The 26,330-nt window shown below is 37.2% G+C and overlaps 1 protein-coding gene across 1 annotated transcript in view; it reads left to right on the top strand.

The window, feature by feature from the left end:
- Positions 1–26,330, top strand: part of LOC100762108 (bifunctional heparan sulfate N-deacetylase/N-sulfotransferase 4) — a 274,005-nt gene that overhangs the window by 107,392 nt on the left and 140,283 nt on the right. The window contains exons 2-3 of the mRNA XM_027395414.2: positions 4,893–4,980; positions 12,398–12,552. Coding sequence (XP_027251215.1) covers positions 4,893–4,980; positions 12,398–12,552 — 243 coding nt within the window. The remainder of the gene's footprint in view (positions 1–4,892; positions 4,981–12,397; positions 12,553–26,330) is intronic.

Raw genomic sequence — 26,330 nt, 5'->3', positions numbered from 1 at the left:
CTTACATTGAAATACATTGCTATACAACTCTCATATTATACTATAGGCTGGTGAAGTGCAAGTCTTTGTCTATATTGTTCTGATACAACATTTGACTGATCTATATTTATCAGTTTAGCATTGAAAAATGTGTTACAAACAAAATGAGTAGAATGAATACTATTTACAGTCATTCAGTTACGTGTGTTTTTCTCTAACTATGAATATAATTCACATGAGCAAAATTACATTTTTCAACCAAGGATACAGAAAAAATTGACTAAGATTTGATCAACCTAAACACTCTTATTGACTAGGAAAGGAAATAAGATATAAAGTGCATATAATAAAGCAGCAGAAAATTCTGCATATTAAAAAATAATTTAGAGGCTGGAGAAATGGCTCAGTGGTTAAGAGCACTGACTGCTCTTTCAGAGGACCTGGGGTCAATTCCCAGCACCCACATAGAAGCTCACAACTGTCTGTAATTTCAGTTCCAGGGGACCTGACACTCATGGCAAAGCACTAATGCATATAAAATAAAAAATAATAAATTAAAAGATGTTTAAATAAATAATTTAGAAACACTCTCTTGGAGATGGGGAAATTTTTGAGGCATTACAGGCTGCTTCTTGAAGAAATATGGCATTTGGAAGCTACTTAATGGATGGCTGGGGTTTTGAATGGGGATTGGGAATAAGGGTGGCTTTCTAAGCAAAATGAAGGGTGAGAAAGATGTAGAAACACAGAGAAGCTGGTTCAGTGATGGTTCAGATTAAGGATCACTTGGTGAAATAGGGAATGGAGAGATGCATGTAGCCTAATTACATATTTAAAGATTCCAAGGATTTATGACTGATAGAAAAGACTGCCAGCTCCAGAATTTATTGAATTTGTTTATTGAACACTATTTATTGACATCATACTGTGTACCAAACAATTTTCTGCAGGTCCCTGAAGATGTAATCTTTTTTAAAAAATTATTTATTAGTTCTAGTTAGGGAACAAGCTTGTTTCACATGTAAGTCCCTTCTCCCTCTCCCTCCCCTCACCTCCATCCCCCTCCCCCCCCAGCCTACCCCCACCCCATCCACCCACCACTCCCCAGGCAGGGTAGGGCCCTCAATGGGGGCTCTGCAAAGTCCCCCAAATCTTCCTGTGCTGGTCCTGGGCCCTTCCCCATGTATCCAGGGCCAGAGTGTAACCACATGGGATGGGCTCTCAAAGTCCCTTCTTGCACCAGGGAAAACTACTAATCCACCATCAGAGGCTCCCTGGAGTGCAGAGGCCTCCTTATTGACATCCATGTTCAGGGATCTGGATCAGTCTTGTACTGGCCTCCCTGACAGCATCTGGGGTCGATGTGCTCTCCCTTGTTCAGGCCAATTGTTCCTGTGGGTTTCTCCAACCTGGTACAGACCCCTTTGCTCTTCATTCCTCCCTCTCTTCAACTAAATTCCCGATTTCAGTTCAGTGTATATCTGGGGATGTCTGTCTCTGCTTCCATCAGCCACTGGATGAGGGCTCTAGGATGGCATAAAGAGAAGTCATCAATCTCATTTTAGGGGAAGGGCTTTCAGGTTATCCTCTCCACCATTGCCTGGATTGTCAGATCATGTCATCCTTGTAGGTCTCTGGAGATCTTGTTATTATGTAATTGTTCTTTATTCCATTTTATAGATACAGGAAAATTTTTTTTTAAAAAAAGCAAAAATGGCTGATAAACCTTCAGTCATTGGTAGAATAGCTTCCCTGAGCCAAGTTTCCAATGCACTTCCTGTGTCAGAAGGCTGGCATGATTACAGAGAATAGGGAATAGAAGTTGAAAACGATCAGTGGAAACAGTGTTGTTCTTTAAAGTCTTTTTAAAAGCCAAAAGTCAGTGGGAGCTTGCATGGTAAGGTTAGTTCTTCATTAGATTGTTGCCCCCCCAAATCACCCAGTGAGTGGATGTGTCAGAAATATTCTACAAATTTTCCTTCAAAGCACAATCTAGACTCTCATGAAAAGGTATAATTACACACTTGTGACTGTGTATATACATATTCTCTCCTCGTCATCATCTGCCTCCTCCTTCTTCTTCCTCTCTCCCACTCTCCCTCCTTTACCCCCCCTTCCTTCTTCCTTCTCCACCTCCACCTCTGTCAGCAGTAAGGCATGAAGCTACATGGTTCATGCTTATTTCTCCATTACAATACTAAGCTGGTATTGAATCAATGTTGGAAGGATGTAGAATTTTGAATGACTTTAGGAACTCAGAAGAAAAAAATACATGAATGGATATGGCTGGAGAGGAAGACAGAAAAGGAGGAAATAATAAAACAAATAATTTGTGTTTCAAAATATGGATTCACAGGGAATGACTTACTAAGAGGTAAAAAGCATAATTTTGTTTTGAAAGCTTTATTCCATAGCATTCAGCAATAACCTCTACAAGTTTCAAACATTTTGAAACCTTTTTCCCCTTTTTATTGAAGAGTGTTCTATCATACAACACATCCCATCCACAGTTTCCCTCACTCCACTCTTCCCAACACCCTACCTCAACTCTCTTCTCCTCCAGATTCACTCCCCCTCAATTTCCTTTTCAGAAAATAGCAGGCCTCCAAAAATATGGCAGCCCAGCAGTACAAAACAAGATACAGTAAGACAAGGCAAAAGCCCTCATATCAAGGCTGGACAAGGGAGCCCAACAGGAGAGAAAGTGTCTCAAGAGCAGGAAAAAGAGTCTGAGATATACCTGTTCCAACTTTTAGGAGTCCCACAAAACTCAAAGCTAACAACATAACATATGCAGAGGACTGAGTGCAGACCCATGCAGGCCTGTGCATGCTGCTTCTCTGTGAGCCCATTTTCTCCTGATGTCTCCAACCTATGACTCCCACAGACTTTCCTCTTTCTTATTTCTCGGGAGTTACCCAATTTCTGTGGGTAGGTGAAACGCAGGAGACCCAATGGATAACTCCAATTTATAATTTATACTTTCTCTCTCTCCCTCTCCCTCTCTCTCTCTCTCTCTCTCTCTCTCTCTCTGTGTGTGTGTGTGTGTGTGTCTGTCTGTCTGTCTGTCTGTCTGTCTCTCTGTCTGTCTGTCTGTCTGTCTGTCTGTCTGTCTGTCTGTCTCTCACTTTCTCTGCACCATGGCAGTCTGTGTCTGCTCCCATCTGCTTCATGAGGCAGCCTCTCTAATGATGACTAGACTAGGGAAAGATCTATGAGAATAGCACAGTACCCCTAGGAATCATTTCTTTGATTTTTTTTTTTAAAAAGACAATTCATGTTTAGTTCTACCCTATGTCTCTGGGCTATCCAGTCTCCACTTTCTGGCCACCTAGGCAGTGACAGGTATGGGTTCCCTCTTGTGGAGTGGGATTCAAGTTATTGGACAACATCTTATTTTTAATATTTACTCAGGTCTTTCGCATCTTATTATGATATGTTTGGTTGATACTCTGGGAGGTCTACTCTTTTCTGAAGGGAAATATAGGAGGTGTGGATCTAGGTTTGGGAGAGCTGGTAGGAGTTGAGGGAGGGGAAACTGCATTTGGGATGTATTGAAAATGAAAAATAAAAATAATGTTTAATATTAGCTAGAATTGACTAAAACTAATGAGTTTAGCTTGCAAGAAGTGTGTTTTATTTGTTCAGATGTTTTGGTTTGGGTTCAGTTTTGGTTTTGTTTGTTTTGATAATGATAAAATAAGATGCGTCATGATTGTTTCCATCATATTTATGGTCTGGGATAACCACTGACTGTAGTATTTTATTAATATCTATTTGGTAAGTCTTCCCCCTGCCTTTCTCCTTCTCTCCTTCCCACATTCCTTCTTTACATCAATGTTTCTACCCCTCTCTTACCTTAAATTCAAACAATTTACAAACAATAGTAAGGACCATAAAAATGTTTGAAGCCAAAACTTACTCATCATGAGTAATGCCAAATAAACAACTGAACTTCGCCTCCTTTTTTCACCCTAACAGATTGATCCAGGAAGCAAAAAGTATTGAAATTAAAAGCACCAGCTTTCTACAAGAACAAAGTCCTCTTGTAAACTCTATTGGAAAACAGGATAAGAGTTCTCAATCAATAAATCAGTAATCATACCAATAAGAAAAAAAGGATATGATAGTTTTCTGAATATTGGCTGATAGAACTGGAAGATTGATAGAATAAGTAATCCTGACCAATTATTACCAATGTGTTCTTATCTTACCTGCAAATGGGAAGTTACAATAGTGTAATTCAAAATCTAGGAGTTAAGGAAATGTTTGCTATGTTGGTAGAATAAAGAATATTTCTTTGGCAACATATAGCTTACTTATTCATATATATATATATATATATATATTATATATAATATTTTATATTTTACTTTTCAGAATTGCAAGCAATGCTTTGTAAAATGTATATTGCTCATTAGTTTATGAAGTAAAAACTTAAGCTTTCACTTCAATAATTTTACCATAAAAATCATGGGAGCAGTAACATGGTCACATAATGAAATGTAGTGCAAATAAAAGTTCTGCCCTGTTCCTTAGTAACATACATAGGACTTGTCTATAGCAACAGTTCTGAAAGTTTCCCCATGGAAAGGAAATGTAATAATCTGAAATTCAAGAAATGTCTTGAACAAAATGAAAAATGATTTCAAGGCTGTGCAGTTGGAGAATTGGCTCTCAGTGATGCATAATGTGCTCAGGATTTAACTGTTTCACAGTTCTGTGACCTTCAATAAAATAACATCCGTAATAATTACGATAGCTGTAATATGAATACACAATTGATGCCCATCAGGCACCAAAGCTCAGCAAAGCTCCTGTTGTTTCTCTCATGCACACACACTGGTGAAAGAGGCATCCCAATGCTTCATATTTATTTTTCTAAAACCATGTTAATTTCTTATTTATTTCAGGCATTACTAGAGACTCAAAATTTACTGCGCACTCAGGTTGCAAATTTTACCTTCAACCTTGGATTTTCAGGGAAGTTTTACCACACAGGTAAGAAGTAGATTTGTGTTCTCAGGCAGCTACATATAAATAGGATTTTAAATGTTCCATAAGTAGTAGACATAGGTTGTCTGTGTTAATTGGGGGGCGGGGGGAAGCTTGGGTGTACTGTATGAGTAGCTAGATACAAACATCAGTTTGTTTACTTGATAAAAACTTCTAAAATCAAAGGCAAAAGAGAAAGCATTCGTGAAAACTCATGAACACTAGACTTACAACTGCCAAGATGCCAGGGGACAGAACTAAGCCCTCCATCTGTGGGAGACAGTTGTGAATCTTGAACTGTCAGAGGGGGGCCCTGGCAGTAGGATTACGATACAAACCTGGTGCATGAGCTAGCTTAATGGAGCCCATTTCCCTATGGTGGGGTGCCATGTTCAGTCTTAAAGCACGGCAGAGGGTCCTGTCCGTGTCCCAACATACTGTGCCAGACTATGTTGACTCCTCATGGAAGCCCTTACCCGTGAGGAGGAATGGACTGTGGGTGGGCTAGGAGGGAGGTGATGGGGGTTGGAGAAGGCGAGGGGGATTGGCAGGTGGGGTGGGAAGGAGAACTGTGGTTGGAATGTAAAATGAAATTTAAAAAATGGGAAAAGGGGAGAAAGAGCATTGACTTCAGAACACTTTAAGAGGAACCATCATCATTATACCTAATGTGACTGTGCATCCTTTTGTCTGTGTCATGTAAGTGAAAGCATAGTAGGGAAACAATGATGACAGCATCTACACTAAGATGAACAGATTGGGCAGCAGTTTTAAGCCACCAAATGTTGAGTTGATTGATTTTTTGGTATATATTATTTTGGTGGGTAATGGATTTTATAGACTCAAAGAAATGTAGTAGACTCTAAAGGTCATCTTATTAATTTACATTTCTGTAAAAGTTTTTCCAAAATTTTTTCACTGAACAGACCTGATGTCCATTGAAATGCTCATAATCAGTCATGCATTTTCCCACCTCTGTCCAAGTATTTTTCTGCTTATTCTGAGGCCCTGAACAGACTCCAAACAGGCTTGGTGTTTTTGTAGTTTATGCTTTCCTGTGTCTGTCTTCTTTGGACCCTGATATTCAGTTTTTGACTTTTACCTTCAAAATATTAGTATTGTGTTATATTATGTTAGGGTACAGAGAACTATGTTCATGCAATGAACTGTGTCTTACAGTGACAGTATGTGTTGGAGCCTCTGCAAAGAGGACAGCCAAGATCTGCAACTGTGTGTGCATTCCGGCTGTAAGCTAAATGCTTTTTTCAGATGTTAAATTGTAGGTTTGCAGCATCTTAGAGGGAACATATCATAATCATCTCCATGCACTTAAGCAGCTTATTGACTCGTTCACAATATCCCATGCAAAGGTAGTCTGTAACTTTCCTAGGCGCAGCTTGTTTATTCAAGGAGACTATCTAATGCAGGGTTCAGCATGGAAAATTAGGAGAATGAAGTAGAAATGTCTTATTGGAGTTTCCCTGATATACATTGGTTAATTTTTGTTTAACTTGAAATATTTAAATTTATTTAAGGTAATAGAAGGGAAGTTAGTACTTGGCTTGTTGATAAATCAAATAATTGCATATTTTAAAGGGCATTTGAAGAAAGATTGGGTCATCATCTCTAGACAGGCTAGGTAATTCTAGTTTACGATTTTGAAAATAGCCATGATTTTGTAAATCTTCTTCAAAAGTCTCCTTAAGAAATGAGTTCAGCCCTAAGAAGCTCTGGCTATGAAGTTATAAAGCAGATAACTGTAACGGTTGTGTCTGCTCATGCAGGGGAAAAGCTATGAGATTACTTGGAGTTCATACACAAACAGTACAATTCTGTCTTAAATAGCTTCATAGTGTAAGCAAATCCATTCTCTCAGATGAAATGTGTCTGGAAGGCTGTCCCAGGTTTTATTTCCTTCTCATACTTAGACATATTAAACCTGCCAGACAAGTAAGTGTTGATAGACCTTATGGTGCTTCCCATTTCTTTTTTAACCTTGCTGGGCATGTGCACAACACACATCCATTAGGGAATAAACAGCACAGTTTTTATTAACATTTCAATGATTGTTGTTCTTAAAATACTCCACCAAAGATACAATTGAATTGTGTCTTTTAAAGAGACTTCACTGGCTCTGAATTGGGACCAACCTAGGAAAAATAAACACATAAATAAATAAATAAATAAAGTAAGAAACATTCCATAATGTGATAGTGTGGTAATAGCTCACTTAGCAAATAAGACATATGTTTGTATAAATACATAAATCCTAAGAATTTAATTTTCTCCACATAAATATATAACTTTTATTTAATTGCTCTGATGTGTTGCCTAAAGGAGTATAGAAAATCATTTTTAAGAGTACAATTGTATTAAGTCTAGTTCATATCAATGCATTTAAGCTTTAGACATTTCCTCAAGTGCTGAATGCTAAGATAGCCTCTATCTTGAGGCATACCTCATCTCTGTCTAGTCACAGTTCTATCAGGAGTTCTAACATTTTAGAAAAGAAAGCCAGGGGGGTTCATTCATTCTGTGAGCTTGTAGCTGTGATGTGTACCTGTTTTCTCCCAGGATGGTCTGATTTCCCAGTGCGTGAGGATGCTAATTCATAAGCTTTCCTGTCCTGAAGACATTTATTCTCATGTTTCTAGTGTAGTAGTGACTACAGCTGTATGGGTTAGACTCTGCCACTGTTTGTATTAATCATGTGCTCTTTCCTGTCCACCTCTCTGACCTTCATGTTAAAGCCAATCTCACCCCAAAATGACATATTACTAAACCTTCCTAGAAGTCATTCATACACAAGTGGCAGATTGAAAGAGGGATACATAGGGATGATAAAAAGAAAAAGAAAACAAAAGTGGGGAATTTATAATGAATTGTTTTAGTTTGAAAATGTTTGCATCTTGATTGAAAATGCATCATGAGAGCTCCACAGAATGGAAACCCTACAGCTGAGGTCACCTCCTAGGAGTGCTGGGCATTTTGTTTCTCAGTGGACATGACTGATGGTGAGAACTAATGATGTTATATTTTGATAATCAATTAGAACTAATCCATTCAATAATTGTCATGAATAATGCTTGGAAATTGGCATAAGATTGCTTTCCCGGTTGTCAGTTTTACTCCCTAAAAATTGATTTAATTAAAAAAAAATGTGTTAACTTCAAAGATGAAAGAAGGGTAATTGCTATCATAGTTTTGTGATTTTTCTTTACTTTTCTATATACAGTGTGGATTAAAAAAACACATGTTAGAGACAGATAAGTTGTGTTGAAACCAGGCTTTGACATTTTGCCAACTATATAAACACAAACTGTCCCGACCTGCAGGACATCAACCTAGGGAGAGAGAGTCAGGGATAGGGAATAGGGACAAGACAGGCAGAAAGAACGATCACAAGACAGGATTCTGATCAAGTGGCAAACTTTACTTTTCTCAGGCTAGCTTATATAGTCGAGATATGGGGAGGGGCAGAATGGGTTGTTTGTGCACCAGGTGTTAGTATAGGCAGGATATTAGGAAGCCACAAAGAGGATGTTTGGCAGGGTAAAGAGTTTATGAGTAAGAGGTTCAGGAAGGGTTGCTTAGGTGACTGAGCCTGTGGGTGGAGGACTGGGTCAGGTTGTTTCTTTTCTTGAGCTGAGGTTCTAAGGAGCTGCTATGTAAAGGTTAACTATGTGACCTGCAAAGCATGGCCTAGGATCTCATGCCAAGCCCTGAGATTTGGCTCCCAACAACAAACAAACTATGTAACCTTTCCGTACCTCAGTTTCCACATCTACAAATGGTGAAAATATTACCTCCCATACATGAAGTTGTAGAATGCTCATTATTAGTATTTTTGGAAGGATTTTGTATGAGAATAAAGGTCTATGGAATACTAATTTAGACCTGCTTTCTAATTTGGAGATAGTGGGGATCTCTTAATATACATTTATTCATTAACAAGATTCATATAGGTGGTTAGTATAGATAGTTATTGCTATGTTTCAAACCTGGAACTAATCACTGAGGGCCTTATTTAACATACCAAAGTGGAACTGGCCATCCATGTTCTACCTGCATCCCTCAGTCCCTACAGGACCTACAGGGTCTTCCTTGTTAGCATAACTCACCCCCTACCCTAAACTTCTCCAGGCCAAGGGTTTGGGCTGCACTTCCCTATATTATCCAACTATATTGATTACTTGCCCTCTTTGTACCTTTGGGCCTCCTGGCTGCACTCCCTGCTCTCCCTCCCTTCCTAACTGCCCTCTCCTTACATAGCCCAGTCTGGTCTTGTGTACTGGAGTCTCCCAAATGTGTCTGCCTCTGGTTATGCATTCCCACATATCTATAATAAGGTTTCATTTCCACTATAACTAAGAGCAGTCATGTTTCCTTTCCCTTACTTTTTGTGTCCATTCAGCTATATATTCACCTATGGGAGATCATGCCAGATATTGAATAAAAACAAAATATTAAAAATACTTCTTCACATTTAGAAATTACAATATTTCATGCATAATGAGCATATTTTATGGAAAAGAGATTAAAAAGCCAATGGAATGTTTTGAATCTTATTTTACTCTTTCAGCTTTACATGTACTTCTATTAATTTATTGCCCAAATCTTTCAGAAAAGCATTGGTTATTTGGGGCCATGGCTATAGATTCGTAGTAGAACACTTGCCTTGTGTTTAGAGTTCAGTCCTTAGCAATGAAAAAGGCAGAATCAAAAACCTTATGTTGACAGATTTAAAGAGCTTTCAGAAGCATGTCATTATCTCAAAGCAACGATCCAGTAAAATAGGTGACAAGAAGATTAACCTTTTCTGTACTTCACTCTGACATAAAACATGTGCTCTAGGAAACAGAAAGTTATCATATTTTAAACAGAACAAAATCTACTTTATTTTATATTTATGATCACTTAGACATAATTTTGGCTTAGTTTAGAAGTAAAATGTTAATTGGAACATAGCTAATTTAATATCTTTAACTGGTTTCTATATGGTCATTATAACATTTTAGTCTGTAACTTAAATGTACATAAGTATTGAAAAATTAGGTACTTTGATGACCAAAATATAGCATTTTCACTTACAATGGAAATCACTTAAAATTCTACTGTGTTCTACCAGCATGACTTGCTATCCTATTTTTCATTAAGCTATATAGTGTCAAGGGTCAACCTCTTGTGGCTTTGAATTATATGACCAGCATAAAAGAACAGAAAGGTTGGCAGAAAATACTCTATGATATTTAAAAAATAAGATGCTTAAAAATGTCACATTCAACCTTGCCTAGAGAGTTTTGTCAATTAGTGAAATCTCTGATATAAAATTGCTGATATTTTATGATCAGCCATTCAACCGTTTATATCAATATTCTACAAATTGAGCAATTGACCTTGCTCCTGGTCAAGGAATCATTATGTGCTTCCTGTCACACAAAATAATGATTACTAGAGCTGAAAGGATAGGAAAACATTTTGTAAAAACACTCTATACTCTGAGAAAAACACCCTGGTTTTATTAGGGGGAGGGTAATTAGCAATTCTTTCCTCAAGTGTGACATGAGTGACTCTTTCAAATGCATAGCTCAATCTAATTACAGAGCAAAGAAACACCCCTAGCACAAGTAGTTCACCAATGGAAATGATAAGTGATTCTTAGCTTGGATTTCAATGTTTGAAGGTCTTAATAAATAACATAAGTCAATGAATTGGGAGTCTGATTCTAACAGTTTTAGACAACTTATGGAAATTATGAAGGTTGTCTATTTACTCATTCACAAGATTTCCTGAATTTGTAGTCTTCTTTAACTCTGTATGATGTCAGACTGCTAAAGTCATTGACTATTTTCAGGAAGGCAGAATTCAGTTATTGTAGTGTTCTAGGAAAGTGGCATACTACAGTAAAGCTTAATAGGGCCAGTGTTTGACTTTAAAAAGGTATGATCTATGCAAGCCAGATCTTTAAGAATATATAAAATACGTCAATTAAAAGCAAAGCAATTAAATATCAGCTGGCTTGATTTTTCGGGAGCTGTAGGTAGTCTATGCACTTCTCTCTGGAAGTCACAACATGAAGTGCTTTCATCAATTGATCTCATTGACCCTTTACTAAGACCTCATGGCAAAAGGATTTATGTCGTTGTTTTAAACCAGGAAACTGGGACTAGGAATTACACTTCTTCAAGATCAAAGAGTTAATTATACAAGAAGGGACTCTGCTCCAGGAACTCAGTCTAAAATGCATGACTCACTTCATACATTTTTTCCATGACTGAGGAAACACCTTTCATACAACATGCAAAAGAATATTTTAAGAGACATTTAAAATAGCATTAATGCATAGTCCCTAATTTAATAAAGAACAGAAAACTGAACAACCAACTATTAAATATATTGTCTTAGAAAAGAATAAACTAGACAAAGCCACACTAGAAATCACATTTTTAGATTACTTATATAATTTAGTATTTTGAGAGTATGTAACAATTATTGTATGACTAAATTCAGAACATTTTAAAAATGTGTGTAAATGTTATTAAATATATATATATACATTCAATAGAGCAAAAAATATATTATGAATACTCTTATAAATATTTTTTTCTGTTTTGCTTTCAGTTATGGTATCACAGTGCTCTTCCTGTGCATGGGGCTGAAAACTGTTTTTATAATGAGAAAGATATCCTAATTTTCAACTATTCTCAAATCTGGCTTCTTTTAGAAATAAGTATAAGATTCATTATCAAAATTTTATGAAATAGTGTTCATATAAACTTCATTATAAAACATAAATAAAAATGTTGTATTAAGTTGGAATTTTCTGTGTGTAGCACTAACTTTAAATATAAAGAAACAAAAGTACTTACAGGAAAACTGTTCAGTCTTTAAAACAAGCACTCAAAATTTTTAAAGAATACAAAAGTAGTTCCAACTGGTTTGTTCTGAAGGATGACTATGTATTTGCTCAGTTTATATTTTATTTTCTTTTTTCCTTTGTAGATTACTTATATTTTCCACATTCCTTCAAAAATTTAAGATATTTTCATAATCAGAAAAAATTCCCAAAATTCAGCAATTTATCAATTCTATTTCATACACACATAGAAAAAGTTTGAAAAAAGAAGTGATCCCCTCTAATCAAATTCCCTATATATACAGCAAGAAATTATTAATACATATATATATATTCTTATTATTTATTACTAGCATGTGCTTACAATTTCAAACACCGTCAATGGTGAGTTTTCTTGAACTACCTCTATGATCAGCAGTGTCTATCACACTGTACTCATGACCCTCATCTCTGACATAACTTAGACTAAACTCGTTCTTTCTCACTTTAGAAGGTAGCATGAAGAACTAAACAAAGCTTACAAAAACAAGGCCATCACTGAATCCATTGTCACTTAACATTTTACAGGGACTGAAGAGGAAGATGAAGGAGATGACCTTCTGCTGAGGTCTGTGGATGAGTTCTGGTGGTTTCCGCACATGTGGAGCCACATGCAGCCCCACCTCTTCCACAATGAGTCCTCTTTAGTGGAGCAGATGATTCTCAACAAAGAATTTGCCCTGGTGAGTAAATTTGATTGTGGCATTTCTCCTCTATGGATTGTGATCTAATAACAGTGTCTGGAAACAATGGAATGAGTTGAGTCCCATGGAAATTGAATAGGAAAAAAATATCAAAGAACATTACAGACATTGAAAATTCCTGTTGCTTTGTAATATTCTGTGCTAGGTATATATGTCCATGCTAGGTATATATGTCCATGCATGATTTACAACCATGTAAATACATATTATACATATATACGTCTATAAAATATGTATGAGTTCTACACATAGTAATAAAAATTGGTATATTTTCAGGTAACTTTTAGGAGGCTGAGCTCTTATTGAACAATTGTTTTAGCATCTAAAAAAGGAAACATTGTACTCACTCCACCCTATAGTGGTAAAATATCAGTTATTTCTCAAAATTTACCTCTCTTACGTATAGATAAATTACAGTTATCAAGCAGTGCCTCAAATTTTAGTGTTTCTTTTTTTTAAGATAATATTCAAAACACTGTCAGTAGGTCCTTGCTCCCAATGTCTAGTTCAATAGATTTACAGAAGCCCAAGACTTGCATTTCCAAAACTTTTCCAATAGACGCCTTTATCCTGGGAAGAGCCATCCACATAGTCAAAGCAGGCAGACTGCTGCTTGTTCTTGTGATCAAACTAAGAAAGCTTTTTTTCTACACAGTTTTAAATAATTGAAATAATACTGAAGTAACTGTAAAATTTTGCAACTATAAAACAGTAATATTGCTAAGTATGAATTTCTGAGTCTCTGGGTAAGATATTACTGGGTTTTTGCCCCATTCCTGCAGTATTCTCAGCTGCTTTCCTGCTACCATTTTGCACTGAAATTGTGAAGTCAGATCCTACTGCCTCGTGTCCTAAGATGTGTCTATCTTGCCTTTAGTGAAAAGTTTACCTGTTCTTGTTTTAGGTATTACTTGAGTCCTCTGTCCTTTCAAATATGTAATAAAACAGAGAAATCTGACTATCAGAAAGACAGTCAGATGAGCATTGTCATGTTTGCATAGTGGGTCATGTTTTCACAAAAATTGTGGGAAACCTGTCAAATGCCTGGCTCAGTTCTGGAACCCATCATGACTACCTACAATTCCTCTGAACTGTGCCATTGCAGAAACATGCAGTTTTGAATAGTAATATTTGGAAGCATAGCACTCAAATGAATACAATAGAGTCCTACTAAGTTATACCTGCAGTATTTTTTGTAATAGCCAGAACCTGGAAGCAACCTAGATGCCCCTTAACCGAAGAGTGGGTGGAGAAAATGTGGTACATTTACACAATAGAGTACTACTCAGCAGGGGGGGGCTAGGGACGACCGCAGTGAAATCTTGAATTTCACAGGCAAATGGATGGAACTGGAAGAAAACATCCTAAGTGAGGTCACCCAACCACAGAAAGACAAGCAGGGTATAGTCACTCATAGACGTAAAACAAAGGATTGCCAGCCTACAATCTACACCCCCAGAGAAACTAGGAAACCCGGAGGACCCCAAGAGAAGAACACATGGTCCCCAGAAGGGGAGGGGGACAAGAATCCCTGAACAAATTAGGAGCACGGGGGGGGGGAGGGAGGTGGGAAGGTGAGAGGTGAGAAAAGCAGGGGAAAGAGAGCAGGAGGACGGTGAGCAGGAGGACTGACACGGGAGGAATAGAGGAGGGCAAGAAAGGAGATGCCTTGATAGAGGGAGAAAGTACAGGTTTGGAGAGAGGTCTGGCACAGGGGAAATGTTAGGGGACCCACCCAACTAAGAATTGAAGCAGTCGTGCCTTTGATGCCCTTCCCCTATAATGAGATTGATGAATACCTTGGTTGTCATTCCCAGAGCTTTCTTCCAGTAGCTGATTGAAGCAGAAACAGGCACCCACAGCTAAACACTGAGCCATACTCCTGGAGTCCAATTGTAGAGAAGGTGGAGGGTGAGCAAAGGAGACAAGACTATGCTGGAGAAACCCACAGAAACAGTTGGCCTGACCTAGTGAGAGCACAGGGACCCTAGTCGTAAAGTCAGGGAAGCAGCATTGGACCAAACCAAGCCCTCTGAATGTGAGTGCCAGCTAGAAGGCCAGGGCAGTCTATGGGATCGCTAACAGTGGAACCAGAGTTTATCCCTAGAGCACAAATGAACTTAGGGAGCCCATTCCCTACAGAGGGATACTATTGCAAGAAAGAGGACCTAGGTGCTCCTCCAAATGATGTGATGGACTTTGATGGTCCCCAGGGAGAGCCTCACTATCCTTAGGGAGTGGGGTGGGGTGTGGGTTGGGGAGGTCAAGCATGGGAGGATGGGAGGGCAAGGAGATGGGGGGATTGATATGTAAATAAGAGTGTTTCTAAATAAAAAAAAATAAAAATAATAAAAAGACACCTTAATTTCCTAAGTAAGTATCCAGGGCAGATTCATACCTACAGGTAGAGAGTCTTGACTCAGAAACGTGGAAAGCAAAAGTGAGTAAGATCAAAGATTAGAGGACCAAAATGACTTGATTGACCTCTTTCCTTCCATGAATGGCTGCTTGGTGTAGTACAAATCACTTAAACCTTCTGTGTCCTGGTGTCTCACATACAAAAAAATGCAGAGAGTAGAAAGAATCGCCATGTAGGACTGTTGTGTGAATGCACATATAATTTTCCACCAGAGTCTAACGTTCAATAAGCCTTCCATATGTATTGTTTATCCAATTATCTCCTTTTGAAATAGACAAAAATATGTAGTCATATGTTGCTTTAAATAGTTAAATACATTTATTTTTCAAAATGGATTAATAAAAGATTTAACCTGTAGGTACTATCCAAAAAATTCTGTAATGCTAAATAGGATTCTAAGCATTATAAGTAAATTTGCCTTACTCAAAAATAAACATGCTAATAAACAGTCCTTGTTTGGTTACTTTGAAAACCAAACATGTTTATCACTTGTCTTAAATCTGTCCAACTCTACTGCCACTCAGCAGCCTGGCTCTCCCGATTTGTAGGTGATATTTCATAATAGCTGATTTCACCTGTTTGAGTAATTTCTTTTTTTAAAAGCCATGCTGAGAGCTCTGGAAAAGATTACAATGTAATTGCTTCTTAATGAATCGTTGGGAGCTTTTTAGAGGCTATTCAGAGAAATTACATTACTTTAGTCAGTGACGCTAGAAACTACACTTAAACCTATAAATATATCTTGTTTTTTAAAAATATCTTATGTGTTTCAAAGACAAAATATTACGACCCAAATGAAGCTCATTAAACACACACATTGCAATGGCATTGTCATTTTCTTTTCTGAGTTCAGTTCCACAAAACACAAGACTGTTAAACAATGTCATTGAGAGCCCTGCATTCCCTGTCAACAAGGCATTTCTTTCTTATAAAATTATTTTCCAAGTCTAGGTAACATTTTGAAGCTATCAACAATATAAAGACAGCATAGGGCAGTTGCAAGCACCAATAAGATATTGGCAGGCTAAAAATAAATGCCAACTGCTTATAACTAGTTCTAATAAAGTTGGCAACTTATTTAATGTCTTCATGCTTCACTTTCTTCCCTTGAATGCTAATGGCTGTTTTTCATTCTCTACGCCACAAACTTTCTTTAGATAATTAATTTACATCAACTCATCTGCCAAAGGAAAGCACTGGACCAGATAATGTCACTGATCAATTCCAGCACTAAATTTGTGATAACTGACATCAGTCCCAAAATTTGGATTGAACATCTTGAAATACTCAGCTGGATGCAACAGTAGTAATTTTGTAAAGAGTTTTTCAAACTAAATGAGCACTTATATGAATAAAAACCAAATATACTAAACTCTTCCTTAAAAACCTGTATCCGGGCATTCCTAATTACTCCATGGTAGGACTATGTATGATAGAGGAATTGTCAGTTTCAAAAGCACAGTTGTTTTCACCAAATCTCCAAATAATATTCAAATGGAGTAGTTAGGACCTTGATACTGATATTTTTGAAAATAGTTTTTGAAACCCAATCAGAATGTTCATATCCATAGGACTCTCTGAAACCTCTCTGGATATAGTTCATTTCCTCTTGGAACACATTTGAAGATCATGAAAATAATACATTAAATGAGTGGGTGTTTTTTCCTTTCAGTATTCTGCAAGAAGCTTTTTTGATATACAGTTTTGCCATTGCTTAAGCTATGCACATGCCCTTACATAATCTGTTTGTGTGGAGAAGGGGCAAAGGGAGTAAACATTCAATCCATGAATAAAATTAACAAGATTAAAGTATGCAAGTAAGTGCTTAATACATGGACACATGTCATGTGTATTTGTATGTTTTCACAGAAGGTGTTATTATATTGATCAGAATAATCAAGATATGATAGTGACAATGTACTTTACTTGGTATGACAGAAGAATGGAGAAAATATTTTTTATGATTCTGTCTGTAATAAATCAGAGATCTTTGCTGCCACTCAGTTGCTTGCACATGTCAGTAAACAGACACAGACTTTCAAAGATGACAACAAAGGCTGAGGAAAACCAGAGAGAGTGGGTAGCATGAAAGCAACTAATGAAAAAGTGACCAAAAATCATCTCTGATTTAACCTACATCTCCATTTCAATCACAGAGGAAAAAGAATGCCTGTAGCATTAAACTGAATTATTTATTTTTATCGCACAATAGACTCCTGGGGAAAAATGTGTTTTGTTGTTTTAAGTTTAACATGCACACTCATTAAAGTTTCTAAGCCAGTGGGGATTTTCTGTCCACTGATTATTTCAGATGAGAACATATCCTAAAGGGGAAAAAACAGCATTTTGTCTTCACTGCTAACATTTTCAATAAAGATGCAGTTTCCTCACATTTTAGTAAATAGAAAGTATCTTGTTTTAACGAATTAAATGCAGTTTTTTTAAACTTAATGGTTTTAAGTTCTACTGTTTAAAAGTTAAACAGATTTAGGAAATACAAATATACCTATCATAATTAGATCAAATATTCATGAAATGCTGACATGTAAGTTATTTCCATTAAAACACAAAATCTGGTACTCATGAGATGGTTCAGCAGGTTACATGTTTTTTGTATAAGGATGAAGGCTTAGGTTTGGATCTCAAGCATTTACATATACATTTACATATACATTTATACATATACATTTATGTATAAAGTAGGACATAAATGTACATCTATAATCCATGTGCACTAGGGCTCAGTGGCATGCCAGCCTAGCCAATCAGTGAATTATAAGTTCAATTAGAGACCTTGTCTCAAAAATGAATGTAGACAGGTTTCCCATTCATCTTCCAGAGCCTCCAGAGGCCTGCGACTGCACACAGGGGAACCCATCCTGGCAAACCAGCCCATGTAGAGTCTGCCAGTGTCTCAGTGCTAGTCCTGCTTCCACCCATGTGAGGAGGCAAGCATGGGCCTGTTTCTGCCCCACCTACCTGTGCCCTGCTTGGAGCAAGCTGAGGCTTGGGGCCTGTACAACTGGGAACCAGTCATTGAGGAACATTCCATCCAGAGTCTGCCTATATCGCTGTACCAGTTCCAACTCCACCTATGGTAAGAGGAGAGCCATCCGAGTATTGGACCTGCTTGCACCCACCAGAAGAAAACCTTGGTGCTGTGACCACCAAGAGAGGGAGAGACCACAACAGTACCACAGGAAGGAGGGATGGGAAGACAACAGAATAAGAACACATTCAACAACAGAAAGATCAATATGACTACTCCAGAGTCTAGGGACTCCACACCAGCAAGACATGAACATCCCAACACAGAAATCAGAAGAGAACAACCCTAGAAACAACTTTACAAAGATGATAGAGACCCTCAAAGAGGTAATGAGAAAATCCCTTAAAGAAATGGAAGAAAAAGATCCACCTGACTGAGTAGGCTCTGGGCTGTTTCTGGTCCTTCTTCTTCGGACCTGCTCAAGATTACCTGAGTCTCTGGGGCTGCTCTCAGCAGACCCCAGTTCCACCGGATCCAGCACATCCAGAGACTTCCAGTTATCTGGTACCAGCCCAACCTCCATCTACCAGACTATGTAGGCTCAGGGCTATTTCTGACCCTTCTTCCTCTACCCTGCTCAGGGTCACTGAGGCCGGGGGCTGCTCTCAGTTCTGCCAGATCCAGTACATCGGGAGACTCTGGGTCACCAGTACCAGTTCCACCTCCATCCACTGGATTGAATAGGCTCAGGGCTATTTCCATTCCTTCTTCTTCTGCACTGCTCGGGTCACCTGAGGCTGGGGGGCTGCTCATGGAAGATCCCAGTTCCACAGGATCTAGTACATCCAGAGACTTCTAGGTCCCTGGTACCAGTCCTGCCTCCATCCATGGGAAGATGAGAGATATCAGATTATTGGATCTGTTTGCACCTACCACATAGGAACCTTGGTCCCATATCCAGCAGGAGAGGAAGAGAATCCTTCTACACTCACTGAAAGAAAGGATGGGAAGAAGACAATATGAAAACATATTCAACAACAATAAAACCAATATGACACCAACAGAGTCTAGAGACCCTACACCAGCAAGACCTGAACATCACATCTCAGATGATGCAGAAGAGACTGACCTTAAAAACATCTTCATGAAAATGATAGAGGGCCTCAAAGAGGATACGAGAAAATCCCTTAAACAAATGGAAGAAAAAACAGTACTAGAAATCAACAAATATCTTAAGGATAGTCAAGAAAATACAATCAAACAACAGAAGAAAACAATCCAGACAGTTCAAGACCTGAAAACTTAAATGGAGACAATAATATAAACACAAACTGGGGGAATGCTGGAAATAGAAAAGTTGAGTAAGCAAACAGGAAATACAGATGCAAGCGTAACCAACAGAATATAAGAGATGGAAGAGAAAATCTCAGGTGTTTAAGAAACACTTGGAGAAATAGATTCATTGACCAAAGAAAATCTTAAGTCCAACATATGCCTAACACAAAGCATCCAGGAAATATGGGACACCATGAAATGACCAAACCTAAGAATAATAGATATAGAAGAAGGTGAAGAAAACCAACTCAAAGGTGCAGAAAACATATTCAACAACATCATAGAAGAAAGCTTACCCAACCTAAAGAAAGACATGCCAAAGTACAAGAAGGCTACAGAACACCAAATAAAGTGGACTCCAAAAATGGTCTCCTCATCACATAATAACCAAAACGACAAACATACAGAATAAAGAAAAATATTAAGAGCAGCAAAAATGGTCAAGTAACATATAAAGGCAAACCTATTAGAATTACACCTGACTTTTCCATGGAAACTCCGAAAGCCAGAAGGTCCTGGATAGATATTCTACCTACACTATGAGACCAGGGACGCCAGCCCAGACTACTATACCGAGAAAAGCTTTCAATCACTATAGATGGAGAACACAAGATATGCCATGACAAAACCAGATTGAAACAATTCATATCCACTAATCCAGCCCTACACAAAGTTCTGGAAAGAAAACTCCAACCCAAGGAATTTAACTAAACCCAGAAAAAAAAAACATAGAAAATAGATAATCCCATTTTATCAACAGCTTAAAGAAGAAAAGCTGGGGTGGGGGAGGGAATCCACACACAATACCACCAACAACAACAAATCCAAAACAAACAAGAATTAACAATCAATGGTCATTAATATCCTTTAATATTAATGGTCTTAACTCACCTATAAAAAGACACAGGCTAACAGAATGGATATTAAGACTAAATCTATCATTCTGCTGCATAAAAGAAACGCACCTCAACTTTAATGAAAGATGTTCCTCAGAGTTAAGGATTAGCAAATAATTTTCCAACCAAATGGACCCAAGAAACAAGTGGATGCAGCAATTCTAATATCTAATATCTAATTAGACTTTAAACTAAAATCAGTCAAAAGAGATGCAGAAGGTAATTTCATATTCATCACAGGAGAAATCCATCAGGATGAAATCTCAATTCTGAACATCTACGCCCCAAATACAAAGGCATCCACATTTGTAAAAGAACCATTTTTAAAACTCAAATCACACATAAAACCTCACACACTTATGATGGGAGACTTCAACACCCCATTCTCAACACTAGACAGGACCACCAGACAGAACTTAACAAAGAAACACAGGAACTAATAGAAGTTATGACCCATTTGAGTTTAACAGATGTCCATAAAACATTCCATCCAAACACAAAAGAATATACCTTCTTCTCAGCACCACAGGGAACCTTCTCTAAAATAGACCACATACTCAGCAATATATCAAACCTCAATAGGTACAAAACAATAGGAATAACCCCCTATATCTTATCAGACCACCATGCTTTAAAGTTACAATTCAACAACAAAACAAGTTGCAAAAACACTACAAATTAGGAAGGTTTAAAAATGTGCAATTGCACCATTCCTGGGTCAAGGAGGAAATAAAGAAGGAAATTAAACACTTCCTAGAATTCAATAAGAATGAAGACACAACACACCCAAACTTATGAGAGACTTTGAAAGCAGTGGTAAGAGGAAAAGAGGAAAGTTCATAGCACTAAGCGCCTACATGAGGAAACTGGAGAATAGTCACACTAGAGAATTAACAGCGCAACTGAAAGCTCTAGGACAAAAAGAATAATATTCACCCCAGAGGAGTAGACAACAGGAAAAAATCAAATTGAGGGCTGAAATAAAGTAGAAACTAGGAAAATAATACAAAGAATCAGTGTAACAAAGAGTTGGTTCTTCAGGAAAATCAACAAGGTAGACAAATCTTTATCCAAACTAACCAAAAGGAAGAGAAAGTACATGTAAATTAACAAAATCATAAATGCAGTCAAATACTATATGGGTCCTTTTGTAGTAGATCAGTAATTATCCCTATCATAGGAATGGACTTTGGGAGCCCATTCCACATAGAGGGATACTCCCACAGCCTAGACACATGGTGGAGGGCCTAGGTTCTATCCCAAAGGATATAACAGACTCTGAAGAACCGCCCCCATGGAAGGCATCACTCTCCCTGGGGAAGAAAATGGTATGGGATAGGTAGGGTGTTAGTCGGGGGCAGGAGCGGAGAGGAGGGAGAAGGGGCTGAGATTGACATTTATAACAATCTTGTTTCCAAATTAAATACAAAGTGGAGAAAAAAAGAAATGATACAAATGAGATAATTTGCTAACCATATTGGCTGTGTGGAATGAATTATAGCATTGTGAATTTAAGATTTCTAAGACTGACCTAGCTCAAAGAGACAGATAAATTGATCACAGGATTGATGTCAGGAAAATGCTATCTAAACTAGCTGCTGTATAAAGAGGGTGGGTGCTATCAATTAATTTCCTTTCTACTAAGTCCTTTGATAGATCTGAATGCACAAGTGTTAAGTCTTGAGCTGAATTTCAAAGCAGTGCTGTCAGGGTCATTAGTGGTTCTAAAAGGAGAAAGTGAGGATGGGGACTTGGGCATATAGAGGGCTAGAAGTCACTAAAGTTAGGAAAAGTCAGAATTCCAAGTGAAAGAACAGGATAAGTACAAAGAACAATTTCTGTAAGGGGTGGTAATAAGTTTAGCATTAAAAACATGGGTTTATTTTTAAAAAATCAGAAATGAAAAGGGGGACATAACAACTGACACTGAGGAAATCCAGTGGATCATCAGGTCATATTTTGAAAACATGTACTCCACAAAATTTTAAAATTTAAAGGAAATTAACAGGATAGATATCACCCACCAAAATTAAATAAAGAACAGATAAGCAATTTAAATAGACCTATAACATCTAATGAAATTGAAGCAGTCATCAAAAGTCCCCCCCAAAAAAAAAAAAACAGGGCCAGATGGTTTCAGTGCAGAATTCTACCAGAAATTAGAAATTCAAAGAGCTAATACCAATTCTCCTCAGATTGTTCCACACAATAGAAACAGAAGGGTCATTGCCAAGCTCTAAAGGCATGACTAAGAAAGAGAACTACAGACCAATATCCCTCATGAACATTGATGCATAAATACTCAATAAAGTACTGAAAAATCCAATCCAAGAACATATCAGAAAAATAATCCAACATGATCCAGTAGGTTTCATCCTAGAGATACAGGGTTGCTTCAACATATGAAAACTCATCAATGTAATCCACCATACAAACAAACTGAAAAAGAAAAACTGCATGATCATCTACTAGATGCTGAAAAAGCCTTTGACAAAATCCAACACCCCTTCATGATAAAGGTCTTGGAGAGACCAGGGATAACAGGAACATAACTAAACATAATAAAAACAATATACAGCAAACCAACTGCCAACATCAAATTAAATGGTGAGAAATTCAATGCTATTCCTCTAAAATCAGGGACAAGGCAAGGCTGTCCATTCTTTCCAGATCTCTTCAATATTGTACTTGTTTCTAGCGAGAGCAATAAGACAACAAAAGGAAATCAGGAGTTACAAATTGGAAAAGCAGAAGTCAAACTTTTCACTATTTGCAGATGATATTATAGTTTACTAAGTGACCTGAAAAAACTCTACCAGGGAAACCCTACAGCTAATAACCTCCTGCAGCAAAGTGGCAGGATACAAGATTAACTAAAAAAAATCAATCAATAGTAGCCATAATACATACAGATGATAAATGGACTGAGAAAGAAATCAGAGAATCATCACCCTTTTCAATAGCCACAAACAACATAAAAAAAAAAAAACTTGGAGTAATGCTAACCAAACAAGTGAAAGACATATATAACAAGAATTTTGTGTTTTTAAAGAAAGAAATTAGAGAAGATACTAGAAAATGGTAAGATTTCCAGTGCTCTTGAGTAGATAAGATCAACATAGTAAAAATGGCTATCTTGCCAAAAGCAATCTACAGATTCAGTGCAATCCCTATCAAAATCCCAGCACAATTCTTCACCAAAACACCAAACAATCCAATTAAAAAATTGTGGATCTTGTCATTGATAGCACTGCCTCCTTCATTGAAGCTCCCATTAAATCACTTTTAGAAATGATACTTAATAGCAATATTACCATATGATACAGCTCCCACAAGTAAAGTGTCATCTGCAGTAAGTTTTACTTCCTTTGCTCAAGTGTCACCTTAATTTCATCATCAGTATAAAAAATTCAATCTTTCTAATACCAACCTTTCTCTTCCATCTTGCCTAACCTTAATAATTGAAATACTTCTGTTGCTATAAGTTCTTTATTCTGAACATTCATAATAAATGAGCTCATATAACTTATGATCTTTCATTTTTTGTTACACATATATTGGAGACTTCCATTTCATTGTCAAATAATATTTTATTATTCAGCTGTGTTGTATGTTATTTACCCCACCAGATGCTAATTAATTTCTACATATTTTATCATTACAATACGACCAAAAACATTTGTGCAAAACTAATAGTACAAAATACACTACAAATTCTCCGTAGTATTTCCCAAGAAGCAAATTGTGTTAGCTCTAAGTCATATACTAACTCCATGTTTAGTATTCTAGTAACTGTCCCACTGCTCCCACAGTCCTGGTACCATTTATGCTCTCACCAGCAAAAGAGAGAATCCCATTTTACAACATACGTTCTTACCCTGTTCCTGTCTTTTGAATCACAACCATTCTAGTGACTAAAAATTCTCATTCATTTTATTTAAATAATGTTTTGTCTTTTGATATTATATCATCAATTCCCCCTTCCTTTTCCTCCCATCAACACTTTCTGTTCTTTCTCAAAACCATGGACTCTTTTTCCTTTAATTGGTATCTGTGTTTGTCTATCTCTGTGAGTTTATTTTAGACTTCATTGAGCTTCTTGGATAAAAATTAGTGATTTTCATCAAACTTGAAACTAGGCACATATTGTTGCTTTAAATACCATCATTTTCCTTTTTTCCTTCCAATCTTTCTGGTACTTTCATCTCATGCATGTTGGTTCCCTTAATACAGAATCCTATGTTCTATGAGACACTGGCTGTTTTTCTTCATTTTTACTCTCTGTCCATCAGAATTTATAATCCCCATTATTATACCTATCTATAACCTCTCTTAATCAATTTAATAGGGTTCCTGTCACAGTAAACTTCCTGTTGAATCTTCTAACAAACACTTTTTTCATTTTAATAATGGAACTTTTAACTCCAAAATTTCTGTTTGGTTCTTTACTATAATAGCTAACATATTAATACTCCCTATTTCAGGAGAAACCAGCATTATATATTCTGTGTCATTGAGTATGTTGTGCTTTAGTTCTTTAAATACAATTTCAACTCTTTGTTACCATAGCATATGTATCTTTTAAGGCAATTTCTAGTCATCATTTCATTTACTGTGGGTCAAACTGTTCTATTTCATTAAATATATTATTTTTGTTACAAACTAAATATTTTAAATATTAATTATTGAATTTTTATCCTGACTCTCCCTCTGTCTCCAGACAGTATTTTGCCTTATTTGATTATGTGCTTTGTAATATTACTAAATACCTTAAGATAACTCCCTTGAAGTACTCAGTTTTAATGTCGCTCTGTGGAAAGTACCACTTTGGGGAGACAGTGGTTTAGACCCTGGTTACCTGTGTGTCTTTCTCTTGAACTACCTACCATTGGTGTGATGGTTATTCCACTCTGAGACTCCTATAATGACCAGCTAATGTGTCTGCTGTTTCTGATATTGCCTTGGGTTGAAGACCAAGTTCAATCTATGAACCTTTGAGGCTCATGAGTGCTCCTTTCAGTGCCCTTCCCTAGTTGTCTCTGGTAAACAGCTCTTTAATCTGTGATCAGCTTATTACTAGTCTAAAGATGACAACAATTTCCTTTTTAATTACCAGAAAATATTCACCACATTGGAAAATGACCCTGGCCTTGAATTATGCATTCTTTTTCTTCCCAAGTCTAGGTTTCCACAGGGAGAACTTTGTGTTTTCCCCTCTTATTACTTGCTGTCCTTGGTAAAACATCTCTTGCAGAGAGGTATTAGAGGTGGGTATTAGGGTTGCTTTTCTCAACATTCTATCTGGATTTAGAGGATGGGCCCCAAATCAATATAAAAGTCTGTGATCTCCCCAGCTCACTCTCCCTGGCATTGAAACACCACTCTATGAGAAACAGTTTCTTGTTCTGTTCCTCCTGGAGTATATTCTCCCCTTTATCAGCAACATTAGATTAAACAGAATTCCATATTTCTCAGCAACTTTTAGCTAGTTTTGAACTCTACACAAATATAAAGAGGATTGCTGAGGGCTTCCTAAAGCAATGAGTCCCAGCATCTTGACTTAAAATTCTACAATTCAAAAATGGGTCAGGGGCACAAAGGTCAAGATCAATAACTAATTTTATGAATCTTTCTATAATTTTTATTTCTTTTCATTTTCTCTCTTGCTCTTCTTCATTTCCAAGAGACTTTTAAACATAGTTACAAAGACATACTTTTTATTCAGGTTGCCAGGGTTTCCCTGAAAGTAAGTACAGGGAGTTCCTCATACCACACTTCTAGAAATCAGAGCTCCACCATCTTTATCTTGACTGACTTATGGCAGTGCATTCCTCACTAGTAATTGTAGTCCTGTCCTTTCTGAGTTCATCCTCACCAGTTTATAGTGAAGATATCAGCATGCAATCTGGACCTTGTGAGTTACCATTAAGACAACCTCCCCATCATAAGGTAACCCCTTAAGTTTCCTAGGCTGTGTACATGCATTATCTGTTTTTTAATAGATTCACAGAATTATTTAGATTGTCTCCTTTCCTGTAGTTGCTAGTCTTTGATAACTGCTATCACAATGCATTTGTGAAATAATCTCCACATGCCCTTTCCTCTGGTCCACTGTTGC

The sequence above is a fragment of the Cricetulus griseus genome (genome assembly GCF_003668045.3).
Source record: "Cricetulus griseus strain 17A/GY chromosome 1 unlocalized genomic scaffold, alternate assembly CriGri-PICRH-1.0 chr1_0, whole genome shotgun sequence".
Lineage (NCBI taxonomy): Eukaryota > Metazoa > Chordata > Mammalia > Rodentia > Cricetidae > Cricetulus > Cricetulus griseus.
Note: the sequence above shows the minus strand (reverse complement) of the source record. Positions and strands in the feature narration are given on the sequence as shown.